Genomic DNA, 20993 nt, shown 5'->3' on the forward strand with positions numbered 1-20993 from the left:
AACAGGGCTGTTTTTCTGAGCTCATGAGCAGTTGACTTTTTAGAAATATATATTTCTCACAGGAAAACCACTTAACATTTGCCTCATCTGCTGTAGATTAAACTATGCCATAGTATAAAAAGTAGTTAAAATGAGCTCAACCTTAAACAACTACAGTAGCAAAATGCAACACACACATTACTGAAGCAGTAATATTAACCCAGACACATCAGATTTAATGGTAAAACATTGACAGGGAACATTTTACTGCACAATCAATACTTCTACTTTTAATATTCTAAGTGTATTTTGCTGATAACACTTACATACTTTTACTTCAGCAAGGTTTTGAATGTACGGCTTTCACTTGTGGTGGGGTACTTTCACAATGTGGTATTAGGAATTGAGTAAAGCATCTGAATACTTTCAGTGGTGGATCTGGATTTTCCTTCCCGGTAGAGTAGGTGGTTGTGCGAAAGAAATGAATGAATCACTGGTGCATAATCATGTGGTTAACGCGCGTGTGTGACCGAGGTCAATAGGCCGAGTTATGAACACATCACATCTGCAGTTCATCAGCTCATTGTTAACTGACACAGTCCCACCCGAGAGCATTAAGCAGTATCACAGTACAGGATGAGATATGAGCCGACTCAAAGGCTGGATATACCCAGATCAATGTCCTCCCATTGAACCTAACATGAGGCATTCAGAGACCTAGACTCAATTCATTTCATGGCATCGACTTCAAGGCTCATTCAGGGCTGGTTATTAATATCTATAATAGACAGTCAGAGGACACTGGATCATGATTGCATGAAAGTATGTGGTGGCAGATGTAGAATCGATTTCAACATCTGGAATGAGCCTGTCTTGGGTGAGGATGTCGTTTGTTGTGTTGCAACTGCTGTGAAACTGTCTTCCGTTATAGGGTAGAGTAGTTGCATCAGTAAGTTACACTGAACTTTGAAATATTCTAGCTGTACTCTAAAGGGATATTTTGGATTAAATGTGGGAAAACCAAATCATCTGACCCACCCATCCAGGTTAGGGTTGGACCTCTCTGTCATGTTTAATTCAACTCAAGTAGTCTGAATTGTGCTTTTGATGCAAGGACACATTAAGTCTGTATGAGAATTACAGTATGATTGTTGTTATGTCTTATCTCCAGTTTTCCAAATCCAGAGAATAATTTTTTACACATTAATTCATGTTAAAATGTGAAAATCGCCAAAATTAATTTGATGTAAAATAGACTATATTTTTAGATCAAAGCAGCCACTAAAAGCTGAAATTACCTTCCACTCAAACAAAAGTGGCGAAACATCTATAGACACACAAGTGAAAACATGGACACTGACTGAACTCAAAGCCTTGTTATCATTTTTTTCCAACATCATTCGTACTGATCACAGAAATTCTTAATCAGAATACACATTAGAGTTATGCCTTCTGCCTTTTAATACTGGGAAATTGTGTGCGAACACAAGGATTAGAATGACATCAGCCTGAAAGATTCATTCACAGAATGACAGCAAACATCCTTCGTCAGGCAGGGAGTGACGCAGAAGGACCGGCAGCTATTTAGTTATTTATACAGTAACATAAACACAAGCAATGTGAGGAGTCTTATTCAATGACAAGCCAGCAGTTGGCAATATGGCACACGAAGTCTGAATTCATCTCTCCACAGGCACAAAGCAACAGAAGCACTTCCTCCATCTGCAATTTCAAGACTTCATGCTTCCTAAATGAATGATAACCTGGCTTGCTACATTAAAAAATTAAGTGTTTGGCCGGAGAGCAGAGCCATGAAGGGGGGGGGGGGGGGATGCATGCAGGTTAAAAAAAAAACAGCAAAATACAACTGGCATCAAAACTCAGGATTCTCAGGGAAATAAGAGAATATTCATATGCTGCTGTCAAATGAAAAGCCTCATTACTCCAGTTTTGAGAGGGGGGGTGGTTTGTGTTTCATTATTTTATTTTTCTCAGAAATCTAAAGTTCATTCAAAAACTAACAGATGTACCAGCAGGAGCTTAACCATTTCCCTGCTCTCTGCTGTCAACATATTTATTGGGGAAGATGAGTTCTTCATCTGACAGCAGCAATTCACTGTTTCTGCTACATTCACAGTACTGCAAGAGGAGAGATCATCTATCAGTGCACTGGTACAAGACAGTACTGTCTACTAAAACAACACAACAGCAATAACCTTAGAACAGTTACTTATACTCAGGTAAACATGACAAAAAATATAACAATGTTCAAAGTCCACCTTACTTATAAATGTCCATGTAGTAATTTCAGTTGATTCTTTTTCTTTTTTTTTTTTTTTTTTTTGACAGGATGGTTGCTTTTGTCATCAAGTTTCAGACGAGCACCACAAATCAACAATATTTTGTCTGACATCAAAATTGATCCTATTATTGGTCCATTGAAAAGTACTTCAAAACAAGATGATAAACAATGAAAAGCAGAGCTTCTCAGATAAAGAAGACAGTAGCTTAGTCTGGGTGGCAGGTTTACATTCTTGGCAATAACAGCACCTCTTTTATGTTTTAAATTAAAAAGAAAAAAGTAGACAGCCATTCCAATTTGCAGCAAAGTGTGCTCAAATTATAAACTTCACTGACATCCTACCAAGAAAATACAATTTTGTGGATTTTTTTTTAAACATAGTAGGTTTTACAGTAACATTCCTGGCCAATATAGAATCAAAATGCAGAAATTTTACATGGAAATGATACAAATACATTCCATTCACAATGGTCGTCACATTCATGTGAATTAGCTGGAGTGGAGATGTTGTTGCAGTATGTGTCCACTGGCTGGCAGCATGTAGGTATCCTGACTTGTGTTCAGTGCAATTTCTCCTCAGTGTTGAGGGGCTGTAAAACTGACATACTGTAGCACATTCTGTGTCTGGCTCCCAACTGTTCGCTGATTTGGCTTCTTGAACACCAACCGTAGGAGGGATTCTAAAATAGAGAGCTGGAGACTGTCACTGGCCTGTTCATCAAAATCACATTTTAGTTCAAGTCTCCTACATCCAGCAGTGCAGGTTTGAATGCTGAGGGGCATAAAAACACATCAATGCTGTGATAAAAGTATGGTATGACAGCGTCCCTTGGAGGCTGGATCACCGACTGGGCAAAGCAGGCATTGGCCCTGCAAGGTCCCAAACCTCCAGGGGCCCCAGAAGCCCCCCATTCACTGTATGTTAGTTGGGTTGTGATATTCTAACTTTGAATCAATTGTTTTGGGAATATGTAGTGGTTATTTATAATATCAACCACTTCACTGACATCTATATTTCAATTTAAAGAAATAGGTAAACATTGTAGGAAATAAGCTTATTTGCTTTCTTGCCGAGAGTTGGATGATAAGACTGATATCACTCTCATGTCTGGCAGTAAATATGAAGCTACAGTCTGCAGGCATTTAGTTTAGTTTATCATTAAGCGGGAAACCAGGGGAAACAGACAGCCAAACTCTATCCAAAGGTAACAAAATCTGCTTACCATTGCCTCTATATGCCAGGGCCTTGTACTCGACAATTTATTGTCCAAGCACAGTAACTTCCTCTGCTGGTTGCATAGCAATGTCTCAGTGATGACATTTTTCCAGGAAGTAACTTTGCCTGGCCAGGAAATAGCCCATAACCCCATGTAAAATCCCAAAGTGTCAGCTGACATTTTTGTTTTTGTAAAGATTGAACAAACATGATATAGCTTGATCTTAATTGGTGTATTTTAAAGGTGCTGGTAGGCAGATTCTGTTACCTTTGGACAGAGCAACGCCGGCTGTTTCCTCCTGTTCCTAGTCTTAGTGCTAAGCTAACCAGCAGCTGACCAGCTGCTGACTCCAGCAAAATATTCAGGATACAGACATAAGGGAGTTATGATTCTTCCTCAGCAAAGAAGCAAATAAGTGCCATTAAGTCTGTTAAAGCTCTGCAAATGAAAAGCACATGTTCAATAAACATGTCTTATCTATTTGCTTCTTTTCTACAAGCTGTACATGCCTAATTTTAAACTTAAGGCAGAAGCCACAAGTCATGCAGAATTATGTTTTTGAGTATGGGAGGTGGCTATAATAAAAATAAATTAGCTGCCTTCACACTTTCAAAACTGTTAACATCTACAGTATCAAGTATGATTGAGAGTTAAGAGCCACACCTTATAACTGGAAAGAAGTGAACAGTGTGAAACTAAATGACAACAGGACTGTCCTTTAGCAGCCAAAATCAACATGTCTTTACCTGGTTATAGGTGGACATCAAAAACTCCTTCTTCCACTGTCTCTATATCCTCTTCAGCAATTACTGGAAAAAGTAAGAAAATGAGGAATAGATTGTTCAATCAAATGAAAATGCAAAATACTGCCTAAAGCCAATGAAATGTGCGGACTTCAACTGTTTACAATGCCAATTCATTTGCCTTGCAGTATTGTCTAGTCGACTGATCAAGCTGATTCACACTGATATACCACACAGCCAGACAGGGCAACATTTTGATAGTGTCTGATGAAAACATTGCACTTCTGAGTCACTTGCCTCGCTGGGGTGGGCCAGTCACAATTGACAATCTATTGCTTGAAAATGTGCATACAAAAAAAATACAAAAGCACTCTTCAGAAAGTAAAGGTGTTGAAGTGCTGAAAAAATGTTAAAATAAAATTTCCTCTAAGCCAAACTTTTCTCAGAGAAAGACCGCATTATATTATACTGGAAAAAATGGGATTTTTCACACATTTTAATATTGGAAGTGTGTTTTTACTGAGCATGTAGGTGTACTATATTGTGCCTAAGAGCTAACTTATTTCATATTGCATGCATGTCATTGAGGAAAAGACAAAAGCTTCACACCTAGTCAGAGTGTGAGATGTAAGATATACTTACAAAGTGTACCTAATACAAGCTAATTTCATCATTTGAGTCATTAGATTTTGTGATCAGAACTTTAAAATGCCACAAGAAGATCCCACATGCGGATGAAACTGCAGTATGTGATTTGAACATGACCTCAAAGGTGATCCACTAAGCTTAAAGCTTTGACTAACTTGAGTCACGATTTTATCAAAAGGCTTCAAGGCTGATGCTATTAATGTCAATGTCATTCCACGGAGAGCTTTCTAAATTCTAAAATTTGTTTTGTATAATTTGTCTGATACTGTCTGATATGTTACTTTGAACAATTAAAATCCAAATTCAAATTAAATTTAAATTGCACACTAAATTACATTACATCACAGACCATATTTGGTCTGCAAACTAGTCATGTTGTCACGCAGGTACATGTTATAGTTAGATTTAAGCTGTGCTTAAGCTGTGCTACAACTTCTCTTTTCACCTCATGGCCTCATGCATTTAACATCCAAAGCACCACTCACCTGTGTTCTGCAGGCTAGGTGGGGTGTTGGCAGGTGGAGGGAAGCTGTAGGACCTGGCTTGGAGGGCAGGCGGTGTCTCGTGGCTGATGCTCTTGGTCCTCTTGCGGCACTCGACAGCCAGGCGGCTTCGGCAGGCCTTGTGGCAGTTCACCCCGCAGGCTGCCGCCGGAGCGTTCATTCGGCGAGAGAAGGAGAGGTGGCGGGAGAGGAGGAGAGGACGCATGAGTCGGAGGAGAGGGAGGAAGAGTCGCCGGAAGAGAGTGAGAGACGAAAGGGGAGTGAGGTGGAGAAAGACGGAAAGGATCAGACAGAGGGACAGACGCAAACATAAACATTGGGGTGAGTGGAAGAGCTAGTGGTGACAGGAAAGAGCTTCTACATGCCATGCAGATACACGAACACTGGCACACAAACACGGTGAGTGTGCCTGACAACAACTCCGTCAACCAGCGGGAGTCTAAGAGGGAAGGAGCGATGGGTCATCGAGCAAAGCATCATGAAAACATATGAGAGTCAAAGGACCTGAGAGGCATTCACATGCCACAGTAGTTTGGTCACAGCGACCAAAATATTTCCTTTCTCCTTGACACCACTGCACAAGGTTTTCCTCCGCATTTAAATTTTAAAAAAATTTGACACTTTCAGCAGAGCTCACATTAAAATTGTCATTATCAGCTCTACATAGCACAAAAAGCTTCACTTATAGATTAAAAAAAAACATTTTACTTCCTCATTTAGGGATTGTATTAGCCCCTTCCCCTTTAGTGGTGAAGTGCCTAACTTCATTCATGAAGAATCATTTGAAATGCTAAGCTAGAGGCAATTCTAATCTTTTTTCTAATTGTTTCGTTTAACTGCACATTTTTCTCTCCGTGTGTTACTTTGAATTCACTTAGTACCTTGGCAGCCACCTACTCAGTGGTCATATAACACACCCACAAATGTACTTTGTGCTATACTGAACTATGCCTTTAAACAGAGAGGGTCAAAGACAGGAGGAGGTGAGGACTTGTTACTCAGATACTGTACTGTGTTGTATTTATATGAAAGTTAGAATATTAGCATTGTAACAACACACCTGTTCAAAGACAACAAGATGCTTCTCATATCTAACACTAAATATCCAAACTGCCATAAAAGACCAGCAATACTTACACACTCCACTCCTGCACTGTGGAGAGTGATTCATTTCAATTATGTCCCTTCTGCTCTCTCTACCTCCCTGAGTACAAGCTAACAATGGTAATGGGGATGAATGGCTGTGGGGCTTTCTCAGGTCCTGGTCTGAGGTCCTGTGGTCTCATTAATGCACTGGAACAAGCCAGAACACTCACACACTCCCAGTTTGACTCGAAGACATACACTCCTCTAGAGAGGAGAGGAGAGTGTAGTGTTGAGGAGTGTCAGTGAGGTGTGTCTATGTGTAGTACTTGTGTTTGCTCTCTTTTCACCTCCACACCATTTTTTACTTCTTCTTTGTCTCAACAGCAGCAATCATGTAGGTATATTTGTCTTTTAATAGCTGAGTTACCATTCAAGCATTAGAAAAGCTGAACTTTAAGAGTTTTCCAAAGGACTATCACCAAATAACAACTTGATTCACGCAGGACATGAGTGCTGTGAATACTGCAAGGAACAGATTACAAGACCCAAGGAGCATTAATTACTCTGGTTGCTGTGCAACTCATATGTTTGATGATAACTTGCAAACTTTTTAATAAGCCTTAGTTAGCCACTCTGAGATGGACCTGAATTAAGGAGGAAGCAGTTGATGTCAGGAATAGGAACGGACAAGATCGAGCTGGTAATTGACATGCTCGTTTTTCAAGAAAATAATGATGAGACGTGAACACATTACATCTACTGACACACAAGAACTGTGTACACGTCAGTTCCGTTTCTCAGGCTATTATTACATCGACATAATGTGTAACTGCTCCAAAAAAATGATGAATTAATGTTTGCGCAAGCACGTAACTGAACAAGAGATGCAGGGGGACACACACAGAGGCAGTCTTGTGGTGTACACATTTGTTGAACAATTAACAAAGCCTTGAAATCCCTCCTGTAAAATATCTGCCTCATTCTATTCATAAAGCTGAGCTGTAATCAATCACCTCTCAAAAGACTCGAGCAGATGGAAACTTGTGTAATTTGCATTTTAGATTTGGCATCATTTCCAAAGTTTCTCCTTGACATCTGGATGAGAACATGTGTAGTGTAAGTTATTTAGTGCCCTAAACATCTGCAGATTATCACAACTTAATTTTTAGCATCAGCACAGAACACCATCTTACATCCACTGAGGGTAATGGAGGAAAGTGAGCATGTGTTTTTGAAACTGATGACCACCAGGCTGAGAGAACAATGGGGGGTGTTGGGAGGAAGTTGTCTCTGAGCAGTGTTGGGGAGTAATTATTAAAGCGTTATGTTATTAAATTTCAATGCTTTCATTGGGCATTATGTACTAAAATTTTGAGAGTTATTTTTGATTGGATCTTTACAGTTAATGCAGGACAATTGAAGTCTGTCATGCCTGCAACCAGCCAACCACGTGCATGTAGTTGGACAAGAATGCCTTTCGGTTTTGGAAATTTAATTATTGTCTTATGAAATCAGAAAAGGGCTCTGACATTATTGTGCAGGCTGAACCTTGTTAATCAACGCTGGAAATGCCATCAAAATTCTTAATGTTAATGTAACTGCAATCTGTCACAAAAAAACAAAGAATCTCTTGTCTCACCATGTTATTTAAGTGTGTTCAAGACGTCTCTTATTTTTACAGTTTGCTTAGTGCCTGTCTAGTATTCTACATGTTGGATCTCCATTCATGACAATACATTTTTAAAGGGGTAACTAATAGGTAACTTTCCCAACACTGCCTGTGTGTATGTACATTTGTGAAATGAACCAGCTTCTGCAAACAATGGTCGACTGGGAGCTTTGAAAGGGCAAATAATTGTGCATTGTGTGTAGTGTGGTCTCAGCTGATGGGGCATATCCAGCCGGTAGTGTGCATGGATATCCATTAAAGGAGTGTGGTTTATTTGCTATGGTTTCTGTGTTGATGACATTTACTCTGCACTTCAAGGATCTTTATCTACAGAGGGCCTGTGCGGTTGTGAGTCTGTGATGGCAGGGAATCGATTCTTCTGGGTGGATCATACACATCAGTGCAGCAGAGAATAAAATCTAAATGAATTGCTTTCTTACCTTTACACTTGTAACCTTGCTTGTAGAAGCCCCATATCTACAAAAAGACAGAGAGTAATGAAAGTCTGTTAATTAGATGTGTTTTCATTTCGGGTTCAGGCAATGTCAAAACCTCCAGGATGATGCAGCAATTACAAAGAGTTGTGAGCTGACAGAAGGTACTGCTATTATAGGAATTAAAATGCTCCTCTGTATCTCAGTACCAAAGTTTTTAAATGAACAAATATAAGACTAATTTGTAGTCCTATGCAAAAGTACTAGTATGACTCAAACTCAAATAACAAATATTTTAGCTTGTATAGAGATCTTTCCTTTTGGTTTTCTGTCCTATCTTTTGTGTTATAAATACCATTGGTCAAATTGTTCACCTCTCACCTCCTCACGATCATGGAAGCTGTGTTAAACGAAATGAATGAAAACCAATAACCTGCCTAAAAGATAGGAATTTAGTCTAAAAACATGTGCAAACAATTGGCAGTAAAAAGAAAGTACACACAGTTAGCAGTTAATGGGCTACATGTTAAAACACCCATATGGGTCACATCTTGATATCCCACAATGATGCTGGGGCACTGAGGAGAGACTTGGGGGGAAAAAAGCAAATGAAGAAGAAGGGGCACAACTGAACAGAGACAGATGTAGGGTGAGTGAGAGATAGAGGGAAGAAAAGGGGGTAGAGAGGGGAGGTTGGCAGGACAGAAGGGGTGGAGGGGGACCAAGATCAAGCGGAACGAAGGGAGCGCACAGACAGTGGGGGAACAATGACATGAAAGAGCCAAGCTGGAGATCACACACCACACTGGCACATCTGAGGAGGCGCAAAATATCCTGACCTCTTCACACACACACACACACACACACACACATATACACACATACACACACAAACATGCATGCATACAAACACATACACTTGTAGATGCACATATACACACAAACAAAGGCACACATAGTGCGAAGCTGTGAACGCAGCCAGAGGCTCTACAACAAAGAGAACTCAGTTACGAGCAGAACATCTAAACACACCTATCATCACAGCTCTGCCTACACTGACTGACCTTTATTGCCTCTGTAGACTGAAAAACACAATGCACCACAAACACGAGCTGGAAACACATTGACTTGCTGCATTTCTTTGACAGTTCATTCTAAGCTACGAGACTATTCATTTAATTGAAATGTCTTGGCTTTTTATTTGCGATGAAAATTTGCTTTTGCTGCTACACATTTAATATTAAATAAACAATCTAGATATTTAAAATTATATTTCTGGAATCTTTTACTGATGATACTTGACTGAGCATGAAAATTAATGTTAGAATTTAGTTCATTTAAAATGAAATCCTCTCAGCTGCATGTGTGCAATAGCTATTTAATTACTGCAGGTAAATTCACGTAATGTTCAATGTTTTGAAATTCTGAATGATGGAAAATATTTTGTGTTGAATTAACTGAAGTGATTACCTCATGCTTTGCTGATACAACAACAAAAAGTGTTTCCGATACCAAAGCCTTCTACCTTACCAGACCTGACAGCAGTCACATGACATTCAGCTCCTATTTTCCTAAACTGTTTGATCCTGCAGCAAATGCGGGGTCATAAATCTTCAACACTACTGTTACAAACTAAGGAGAGGTTCCACTTGGGATAGCTTTCTCAGGACACTTTGTGGATGCAAAGTTGAACTTTCCTGACATAACCTCACTAATTATCACATCCTATCTTGTTGAGTCTTGTCATCACCTTGAAGTTGCTGGGCAACTAGCAGAGACTCCAGGAAGCTATTCCACTGTGACAGGAAATAGTTCATAACCTGTACATAATGCCATCAGTTCTAGTTTTTACTCTCTGTTTCTTGTACAAGATATAATGTGTTAATTAGTCAGCTTTAAAGGAGCAAGTTTGCTTTACCTTTAACAGAGCTGGAATTTCAGTTTATTTCTGCTGCCAGTTTTTATGCTAACCTAACTGTCTCCTGGCTTCAAATTTAGCAAGGCATAAACTGGTATTGATCTTCCAGTCTAAGAAGAAAGCAAAAAAGCATGTTTCCTGAACACTATTGCTTCAACCTGTGCAGAAAACAGTCATACTGCTGACTTATCAAATAGACATTGTCACCATCTATAGCAGTTAGTTTAGTCTTATACAGTTTGTGTTTTCAGCTGGTTCGAACATCAAAAGGAAGAAAAATGTGGTAAAGAGAACAGAAAATTCCATCATGTTTAGTTGTTACAGTTACAGAGACTGGAAACAGATTTGTTTTGGCACACCCGTCTCCCCTGCCAATATCTGCAATCCAGATAACCTGGATAAGGTCACCAAAACACATCCATGGAGGGTTCATAAGCAAGTGCTGGTTTGCATTATGAACCTAAATGCATAAAAGAAAACTTTCTGTACTTTGGACCTTGACATGATGACCAATAAATGCATCTGATTTGGCTGCTTTACATTCAGATATACTGTCTAGATAGATAGCCTGAAAAGGAGTGTTTAATAAGACATTTTCCCCAGTAATAACATTTTCAAATATTTTCTATTTTTCAGTCAAGTTCAGTCTTTGTCAGAATGTGTGAACACTCCAGCACCAGAAGACAAGAGACTGCTTCTTGCTTCTTCTTCTTCTTTTTTTTTTTAATTCTATGAAGCTAAACTGTGAAATGCCCAAAGAGACTCTCTGCAATCTCTCATATAAAAGTGCTCTGAGCCTCCAGCTAAAAACTTACTGTACCCTCCTGAGATGCTCAAAACTCAGTGATGTGTCTTCTCGCTCTACGCGTTTAGTAAAACTCATCTGTGCGCCATTAATTAGGATGTGAGGCCAAAGGTGGCTGCAGGCAAAACAGCACAAGATTATGAAGATCCATGTGAGGCAGCGGAGGTGAGTGAACTCTGCAGTGTTTACAGGAGGCCCTGCTTGGCTTGTACAGCTTGTTTGAGACGAGTGTTGAAAAATGGGCTTCGGGAAAATATTGTTTTTGCACGGGAGCCAAGAGGGAAAGCACAAAGCAGGCAGAGGAGGAAGCGGCTAATGTATCTACCCTTGCCACGCACACATATTCAAAGGAAGAAGCCCGCTGCCAGAGTCCTTATCTTTCCCTGCTCTCAATTCTGAGTTTCCCCTCATGATTGTTCAACAATGCCAGAACCTCCCCTGGAGAATGAATGTTTGTGCATGTTTATTTGAGTGTAAATGAAATGCCATAGATTACGTGAATACATTATTATCTATGACACACATTCTAGCTTTTGAGCAGTACAGCCTCTCTGTCTCTAGCTGTTCCTTGTATGCAGCATAAATAAGTGATCTCTATGTCTGTATTTCAATATAGGAGCCCCACTCCTGTTCTCATTACAGCTGAATGCTGACTCACTGTCTGTGCCTAAATAACACAGAGCTCCTTTGGGGACTTTGGGGAATGTTAAGGGCCAGAGAACACGCGCACACACAACCGATGTAACACCGCCACAGAGGAGGGTTATCATCTCACCCAATTACCTTCCTTCCATATTTCCCAGAGTGCAACCTCAGCAGTGTGTGGCTGTAGCTCAAAGTAATTGGCATCGCCCTGACCTGACAGGAAGAGCCTCTGAGGGATGGGCCTATCATGCCTACTACTGGTGACTGTTGAAACAAATAATGAAGTGCAGATAGTGTTTAAGTCTACATTGCTGTGGAAAGGCAGGGTGAGCACAACTGACCTTTGACCCCTCCAAAGAAACTATGACACGTGCCAGTTGGGTCAGTGAAAAAAATCAATGCATTTGAAGATACAAAAGCAAACAAAAGAGAGATCAATAAATGTTCAAGACCTTTACGAGAGCCCTGAAGGGTTAATAAACCATACAGCTGATTCTGTGTTTGAAGTAACCTTTGAAAGCGCTGCACGCAGAGTATTTTGTGTGATTTTACAGTTCACTGCCGCTGTAAGTGAGGTAATACACAAGCTCAAAATATGCGTAGTGTTCACATGGGAGTTTACGCACAAAGCCGGCGCAGTGTTCGCAGAACGTGGGCTTGACGTAAGTGGTCTCGGTGAAAGTGTGGATAAAACCCATCTTGCAGTTGAGCAAAGAGCTGGCTTTCATGAAGTAGTCTATCATCTCTTCTCTGCTGATCTTGCCGTCCCTGTGAGAGGAAGCAGAGAGAGAGGTGAGCTCCATACAAGAGAGACTGAGTCAGTTTGTAAGCTGGCTTAGTCTGTAAACTGCATGGATTTTATAACAGTGTGCAAATGCTCACTGGTTCTTGTCCAGTTCTCCAAACTTGCTGAGGTATGGGAAGTTGTTCCTGATTGCTTCAAATTCATCCCTGGAGATGTTGCCGTCACCGTCCGTGTCGAAGTTTTTGAAAACCGACTGTGAACACGGGGATTGTGAAGGTTAGTTTCTGTGTGAATTCTGCTGCACAATATTGAGTGTTGACTTTTATTTTGATTTGAGATGCCCAATTTTGACTTGGAAACGTTTAAATTTTGAGATAAATGTTTTTCAGAATGTGATTTCTTTAGCTCCACATTCAGTCAGAATGGGTTTATACATTTATTGTGAGTGCAGAATCTAATGGGATACAACTGCATTTCATCTGTTCTATGAATTCTGAATAAATATAATAAAAGAAGTGATACATTTCACAATGAGACTTTGATTGTGTTCCTCAGTTTCCCAACATCAACAACATAAACTAAGTATGATTTTGAGCCAGTTGTTTGACAGATATCACTACGTGACCCTAAGGTAGTGCTCATACTGGACTAAGTAAGGCCTTAATAGCAAAACCCTTGAGTGCACTAAGCAAAATAACACTGCATTTTGCTACATTTCGTTATTATATTCATTTGTTTACAAAGGACTCTGTAATGTAAGTCTTCTTTCAAACTACCCTTTAAGGCTATCTGCTTGAATTTCTCCGTATTATTTTTCTTTTAATTTATATTAAAATGCAAGTGACCTACCTACCAATCTATCTATCTAGTCTAGTCTATTTATTTAATTCGCCTTTATACTATTTGCTTTCCAAAAAACAATTAAAAAAGAAAAAAAAGATGTAAGAAAAAATTCCAATGGGCAGCTGTGCATTACAGGAATTCTCCAAAGGTTTTCACAAAAGGATTCTCAACCCACAAAGAACCATATCATTTTTCAATTTCAGGGAGACAAAAATCACCAAAATTGGAGTTAGAAGGTTTTCAAGTGACCTTCCTGGTCTTGGTAATTATGTTGAAAGCACCTGAGATGCAGTGATTATGTTAATATGATGGTGGAGAGGATAACAACAGATAATTCAACCTTAGCCTCCCTGTGCCATCACAGTGAACCCCACAATTAGCAATGAGAGAAGAGAATGAGAAACTCACCTCCACCATCTTCTCTATGTGTTTCTTGATGATCGTCGGATCGGCATTGGGCTTCACTGACACAGCCCAATCATCAATCATGGTGGGCTTGGGGTCAGGCGCAGGGGCGGGGCTGGAGTTCTGCTACAGGAGATGAGAAAAAACGGCCTTGAGATCAATATCAACTCGGGGAAGCGAACGCTGTCATCTTACAATGAAAAGGAAAGCTAGCTGCTGTACAGAACGGCAGTCAAGGTTACTACATTGGATTAAAATGCCATGAGAAAAGGAAAGCAAAGATTTCCAATATGACACTTTTCTACATAGCTATGGGCTCTGAAAGCCTGACATTTGAAATTTAAACATCATTGATCTCCAGACAATGTCAAAGATTCAGTGTTTCTCACAGAATTCAACACAATCATCATGGGAGACTACAACTCTCCAAAATCCTGACAGCTTAGAGCAAGCAGCTGTAAAGTAGGGTAAAAGGTGCAATAAAAATCAAGACCATCTGTCATATCAAGACAGGAGAAGAGTAGGGTGCATCACCGCCAAACATGCAGGCCTGTATGGGCCCAAATGCACATCAGTGTCCTGCTCACCGCTGGCTTACGAGGTTCTCTCTGTAAAGACATCTGGTAGATCTCCTCCTCTGTGTGGTACTGGTCCAGAGACACCTGCACAAAACAGGATTTTGTTTTTAGTAGACATTTGACATTTTTGTCAAGAGCTGAAATTTTGTGGGTTTATCCTTCACTACATCCCAGTATGGATCTCCAGTGTTTGTGATATATTTTACACATTACTGTGTGATTTCATTAAAATGCATTTGAATACTTTTAATACATTTAATCGATACTACAACACTGTGTGAAAGTGTTTATGACTTTATACCTATGTGCAGTGAAAAATTGTTACACAATGTTTTATCTGATACACACCATCTGATAGAGGGATGATTGTTCTTTCCCTTTGCTTTCCCAATAGAAATGGATACATGGACTGGTTATAGCCTACATGTGTAGATTTGCTCTGTACCTTGACTGTCACTGACTGTACCTTAGTAGTCTCAAAGATTTATTATTTTTAAGAGGCAACACCAAACGATAACAAAGAGCTGCATTAATTTCTATAGTACTTCACAGTTATTGAACAATAGTATTTCATAGACTTTCACTACACTCTGAGGTACATTTACAGAGAAAAACCAATACTTTCAGGCAGCGTGAAGTTACTCTAAAACCACTGAATAAAACAAAGGTTGTAGACTTCCCCTCTAAATATGATCACCATCGCTTGACCAAACTTACAATAGGTCGCGGAATAATGACTTAATGATGTGGACGAAAGCTCTAAAAGTTTTGAGCTTATACACTATTTTGTGCTCAAATTCTACAATAGTTCTAATTCTACAATCTACAAGAGTTTCCGTCTGAGACTGTTTCAACATAATTTGGACAGCCTCTCTTCATTCCCATCATTATCAGAAAAAAAAAACTACATTCCTGCATAGATTTCAAGCAAACAAAAGCAACATTTTAGAGGCACAGTGCAGCTGCTGCTGAGTTACGCACCTCGAGACCAAATAAGGTTGTTGTGTACCTTCACTCAAACGGCTGGCAACTACTTATTTGTTTCTCTGCAGTCTGCTTATTCAGCACTGAATAGCAGAGGATATTTTCCAGTTCTGTGAACACCACAAATGAATTTATTCATTTAGACTGTAATGAAGAAGCAGCAGAACCTTTAGAGACAGACATCTCTGCATCTGCACCAAGCATTGAAGCTTGCAATCCACTAAATTCCACAAGTGCAAGCTGTACATTTCAAAATTGTGCGGGTGCTTTCAATATTATGCTTTCAGTTTCCACACCTCTATATCTTCTAGGTATTTAACATAAATGCATTCTCACTCAGAGACCCGTTCATTATAGAAATTGTTAAGCAGAGCCATCTTTTATGCTAACACAGTGGCTGCAGCAACAGATTTCTTTTGCTTAAGTTAATATATCACAGCTAATCATGCACTGTATCCATTGTTGGTTATTTTATTAGAGTGATTCTCTTACTGTAATTGTATTTCAAGGGTTTTATTGAGTTGAAGTGAAAAAAGGCTTTTCTTCTTGTTTGGCCCTCTGATGTAGTAAAGCTTACAGTATTAAGTTAACTGCAAATTTTTCACCACATTAGAGATTTTATCATAGAATCTTGTTAATTTGAACGGCTGATGAAAATGACTCAAAAAGCAGAAAAATAATATTTTAAACTTGTGGTTTGCCGATTTCAGCCAGCAGGCACTCCTGCATAGAATGTTTCATTGTTCGAAGGATTTATTGACTTTCTTTCCATCTCCTCACTGTGAGCCAAGTAGGTCTCAAGCAAGATCAACTGCTATAAGCACTGGCATAAGGTAATTGGGTATTGACTCTGTCCAGCAAACTTCCCTAGTGCCCAGCAGCTCCAAAACCTGTCAAGATGTTTTCTGTCATTTTCACAGAAAAAAAAAAGGGGGAGCCAACTGCAATCTCATACAAACACCTGCTACCAAGTTGAATGATTAATCTCTTGGGATTGTTTCAATTCAGAAAGCTCCCCTTTCCAAATCCAGGACACTCTTATCTGCATGTGCCAAGAAAACATTGACACACACACACACACACATACACACAAAGTAAGGGGTTTCATGTGAAGTTTTAAAACACCACCTCAGCTTTTATGCGGGCAGCAACAAAGCTTAGTTCAGTCTTACTCAATATTGTCAGTTTATGAGCACTCACTAAATATAAGATGGGGGAATCGTTCGTGATTCAACCACAGAATATCCTGATGATGATTTGATGGTGAGTGCCAGGAGATTAATACATGTTCACAGTGTGATGTAGGAAGAGAAAGTACAATGCTTTTTGCAATGCTTCATCAGCCAAAGCAGAACAGTAGTCTTTGGAACAAGCTGCAAATCTACTCTTTTAAAATTTCTTAAGTAATTACTTTGTCTAATCAAATCTTCTTTGACCCTTTTATTTGAGTCAGGTGATAATATTAAGCTTTTCATAGCTAAACCCCCATAGCAATAGAATATTTTTTCAGTATAATCAATCTTTCCACTCTAGACCATATCTGCTAAAGACAATTGAATGCCATAAAAGTTTGAAAGTTCATACTTCAAATGCTTTGGTTACATATAATGTCTGTGGACAGATTTCATCCCAGCTGGCTACTGTACAGTTTGCCTGACCGTGAAACAGTCAATTCACAGCAGAAATAATTCTGTGCAACAGACTGCATATTACACTGCCTGGACACAAAATGTTTGTCCTTCTCGAAGTTTTTCCCTCCTACATCACTGCTGTCACTGCACTTCACCATGAATAACACACTCACAGCACCTGATTCAGGACCTGACTCGCTACGAGCCGTCCTTTGCAGGTACATCTATCGTTCAAGTCAAGCATTCATCTCAGACGCTGTGCATACACATTCTGTCTAGGCTTTGCACTCACTGTAAGCAGGTTGAGCAGGTCCGTGTTGGCATCAACGTTAGGCGGTGTGTTCTGGATCATTGCCAGCTCTTGAAGGATAGCATACAGCTGCTGGGTCTTGGTCAGGTTGACCCGTGTTTTCTCTTTATCAATCCAGTCTGGCAGCGCCACATGCACGGCTATGAGGTCTTTCAGGTGCACACCGAGGATAGGGAATCGAAAGCCTGAACACTCAGAGAAGCGCTTGCGATACTGACTGTAGTTCCCACATGATGTCACCAATTCAATGAGGTTGTTAAAAACCTGCAGGTTGAATGAGGAAATACTGGATGAAACGGACAGAGATGAGATGAGAGCTGACAGGAAATAGAAAGCCTGTCTCAGGAGAAATTTGTTTAGAAGAGTCAAAAACATTCAGGAAAACTTTGCTCCAGATGGACTTACATAACTGACAAGAGACTGTAACTCCTCCAACTGTTGCATTCAACTTTCAAGTTATATGGCTCAAACTCATAGTTCTAAAAAGCCACTGTGTAGGAGTAGTGGGAACAGATAAAATGTTTGGCAGCTCACACAGGGGAGATGTGTATTACAGAATCAGGATTCAATATCACTTGTTAGATGCAACAACATGCAGTGGACATTGAAATTTGCCTTGTAGCATTTGGCTGTGGAGGCAAGAAATACATAAGTGATGGTTGTCAGGGTGGGTGCACCTACTGCACCTTGTTGGTCTCCGCGCTGATGTGGGCCTGTGTGTCTTTGAGACGAGAGATGGAGCTGTTGCTGAGGCCGCCCACCACCGCCATCAACGTGTTGAAGTTCTGCAACTGCAGCAGCTTCTGTCAACGAGAAGGGGGACATATTAGGAGACAAGGGGAAAGAGGAGACCGCAAAGGAATGTGTAAGCTATTGCTGAAAGGGATTTTATGGAGAGAGAAGTGAAGGTGGTAAAGGTTACAAAATATATACAGTATGAAGAGTCAGAAAGATGCAGGAAAGTAAACAAAACATTTCAAAGATCCAGAGCCAGAGATTTTGGAGTAGTGTTCAGCACACACATGTACATACATACATGAACCTAATCTAAGTATACCACGATGGTACTGAATGTTCTAACCTGTGTATGTCAAACACTTTGTGAATGGCACTCCGCAGGGCTCCATGCTGCCCTTCAGCCTGCGTGGCATATCACTGAAAATCAATGGGGTCACAGCTGTGTGGGAGGGCTGCCAGAGGGGATCATTTGATTCAGCTCACACACCCTTTGGAATCAATTGGCAAAGCAGTGCGCAGGGCAGCCCAGTATTTGAAGAGTAGGTTCAGCTAAACTGAATGTGCATGTGGCCATCAGCGAGGCCTGGGAAAGGTTTCATTGTCAATGTGCCAGGGGTTTCCACTGGGTGTTGAATAAATGCTGTGTGTACAACAGGCCCGGGAGACGGAGTTCATCCTCTTGTCAACCATTTGTTATCACACAGCCAATTGGTGAAGTGGCGTGTTTATCTAAGCCAGAAGGCACAGGCACATGCACGCAGAACATATTGAGAAAATAATTGGAATAGAGCTTGTCAGCGAGCATGAAAGCCACATTTTTGGATTTTAAATTTGTGAAAACGCAAGTCTGTGTGATTATAAAAAAAAAAAAAAAAAAAGACTAATGAACATAAGTCATTTATAACTCGCTCTCACCAGGCAGCTGATATGGAACACAACCAGCACACCCTGAGGGAAGCTTTGGGAAATGTCAAGCAAATCGAGGCTACCCTCTGTTGCTGCCCCTGAACACATTTGAAATCAGCTTGAACATGTATTTTGTCCCTGCATGTGCTTGCACAGGGCTACATTTCAGAATCCAAAACTTTGAGGCCTGTCAAACTGACAAAGAATATTCAGCAGGGATGGTCTATCTCTAATGTATCAGCACAAATGTTCACCCCATCTGGATGAATGGCACAGTACAAAATAACTTCTTGACACTCTTATCTTTCAAAAAACTGACCCTTAAAATGAACTGAAGGCATTTTAGAATAAATGAAAAAAATCAACAAAAATCAATTAATACAATATACAGCATTTTTGCATCCCATTCTTCTCTTGTGATCATTTTTAAACAATTTTTTAAACCAGAACAGAGCTGCAGCGATTTAATCATTTAATTGATTAGCACAAGGTGGAAAGTAAATTAGTTGCCTACCTTTTTAAATAATCAATTAGCCACTACAATCATTTTTCAAACAAAAATGTCAAACATTTGTTGCTTCCAGCTGCTTAAATATCAGGATTTGCTGCTTTCCTCTGGGTTTGGGACTTGGGAAACTGTGATAAACATTTTTCACATTCTTTTGACATTATAGACTAAACACTTAATTGCTTAATTATGCAAATATTCAGCAGATTAATCAATGTACATTAACACTTTAGTGGCAATGTTTTTGGTTTTTCACATCCTTTGTCATAAGTCAAATGATTAGACTAACTGAACTTACATACAACTGAAGCCTAAAAAATATTATTCCTCTGGCCATCCAGCATGTAATAAATCCTTAAAACCTTATCAATTATATTCCACAATCAGTGTAATCTCAAAGTTGATGCTTTTGGAGTTCGAACAAAGATCGACAGATCATGAGTTGGAGGCTGACATATGTCGGCAGGTGTTTTAAAATTTCAAGAGTAAGAGGACCAAAGTTGTACTCTGCCTGCAGCTGTGTACACACAGTATCTGTAAAAAATATCTGAGAGAAGCACTAAAGCCATAGAGATGATTATGGACACTTGCAGTGGTGGTATTTGGAAAGGAGGATAAAGAAAGAAGATAAGGAGCTAAGGAGACCAGACAGAGGTCATCCTCAGGCCTTCTGCAGCTGACCATTAAACCCACGCATCAGGGTTAGTCAGAAACAGCACACGCCTTCACCACTACATTGTCAAAGTCCACAAAACACTGCAAAAAGTCCAAGTGTTCAATATCAAGGAGGGCGAAACAATTAGAAGAGCTGTTGCTGCACTCTCCTGACAAGAGCCCTGCTGAGGTACTGGAGTGCTGGTGTATTAAAACACAAGGAGGTGGTGAAACCTGCTGAGACTCTGCTCAATAAATGATGAGTGACAGAAGAGTGTTCTGCAGATGAAGAGGTGGATATGTGGAAAGTGGGTTTGGGATCGAAAACAATTCAGGAGCAGACTCGCAATAACTAAGGAGGATGTATACACACAGCGCTGCAGGTTACCAAGAGGAAAATATTTTTCTGAGTTTTCGGTAGACTAAAGCTTCCTCGCACTGTGGAGATGAGTGAATTGTCACTTAGAGGGAGACACCAGCCCATCTGGCAGACCAAAGCAAATAATAACATCAAACTGAAATGACATCAATTGCCGTGAAGCCCAGGATGCCATTTAAAGGGATGTTTCTGTAGGGAAGTAATGTCCCCAGACATATGGGCTGAGAACCACATAAAGTCGAGAGCCGGCAGCTTGGTTTTAGAACTGGTGGGAAAAGGCCAGATGAAGTTAATGATTAAAGACATGTTGACCTGTACGTGACTGCATATGATTTCATACGATGAGCATAGAACTGAAGAGAT

At 40.0% G+C, this 20993-nt stretch overlaps 1 protein-coding gene across 6 annotated transcripts in view; it reads right to left on the reverse strand.

Moving 5' to 3' along the window:
- Positions 1-1416: 1416 nt before the first annotated feature.
- The window catches only part of LOC124054219 (RAS guanyl-releasing protein 2-like), a 34278-nt gene continuing 14701 nt past the window's right edge, over positions 1417-20993 (reverse strand). For 3 of the 6 annotated variants that reach the window (XM_046379932.1, XM_046379933.1, XM_046379931.1), the window contains 10 exons: positions 18132-18248; positions 17428-17709; positions 14530-14604; positions 13946-14068; positions 12832-12947; positions 12576-12717; positions 8588-8624; positions 5375-5533; positions 4245-4307; positions 1417-2961 (listed from right to left, as the gene is read on the reverse strand). In XM_046379932.1, the coding sequence (XP_046235888.1) occupies positions 4249-4307; positions 5375-5533; positions 8588-8624; positions 12576-12717; positions 12832-12947; positions 13946-14068; positions 14530-14604; positions 17428-17709; positions 18132-18248 (1110 nt within the window). In that variant the 3' untranslated portion in view covers positions 1417-2961; positions 4245-4248. Of the gene's footprint in view, positions 3054-4244; positions 4308-5374; positions 5534-8587; positions 8625-12575; positions 12718-12831; positions 12948-13945; positions 14069-14529; positions 14605-17427; positions 17710-18131; positions 18249-20993 lie in introns of all 6 variants that reach the window. The other 3 variants (XM_046379936.1, XM_046379934.1, XM_046379935.1) reach the window with 3 other exon arrangements.

This window comes from Scatophagus argus, chromosome 23 (genome assembly GCF_020382885.2).
Source record: "Scatophagus argus isolate fScaArg1 chromosome 23, fScaArg1.pri, whole genome shotgun sequence".
In the NCBI taxonomy this organism is placed as follows: domain Eukaryota; kingdom Metazoa; phylum Chordata; class Actinopteri; family Scatophagidae; genus Scatophagus; species Scatophagus argus.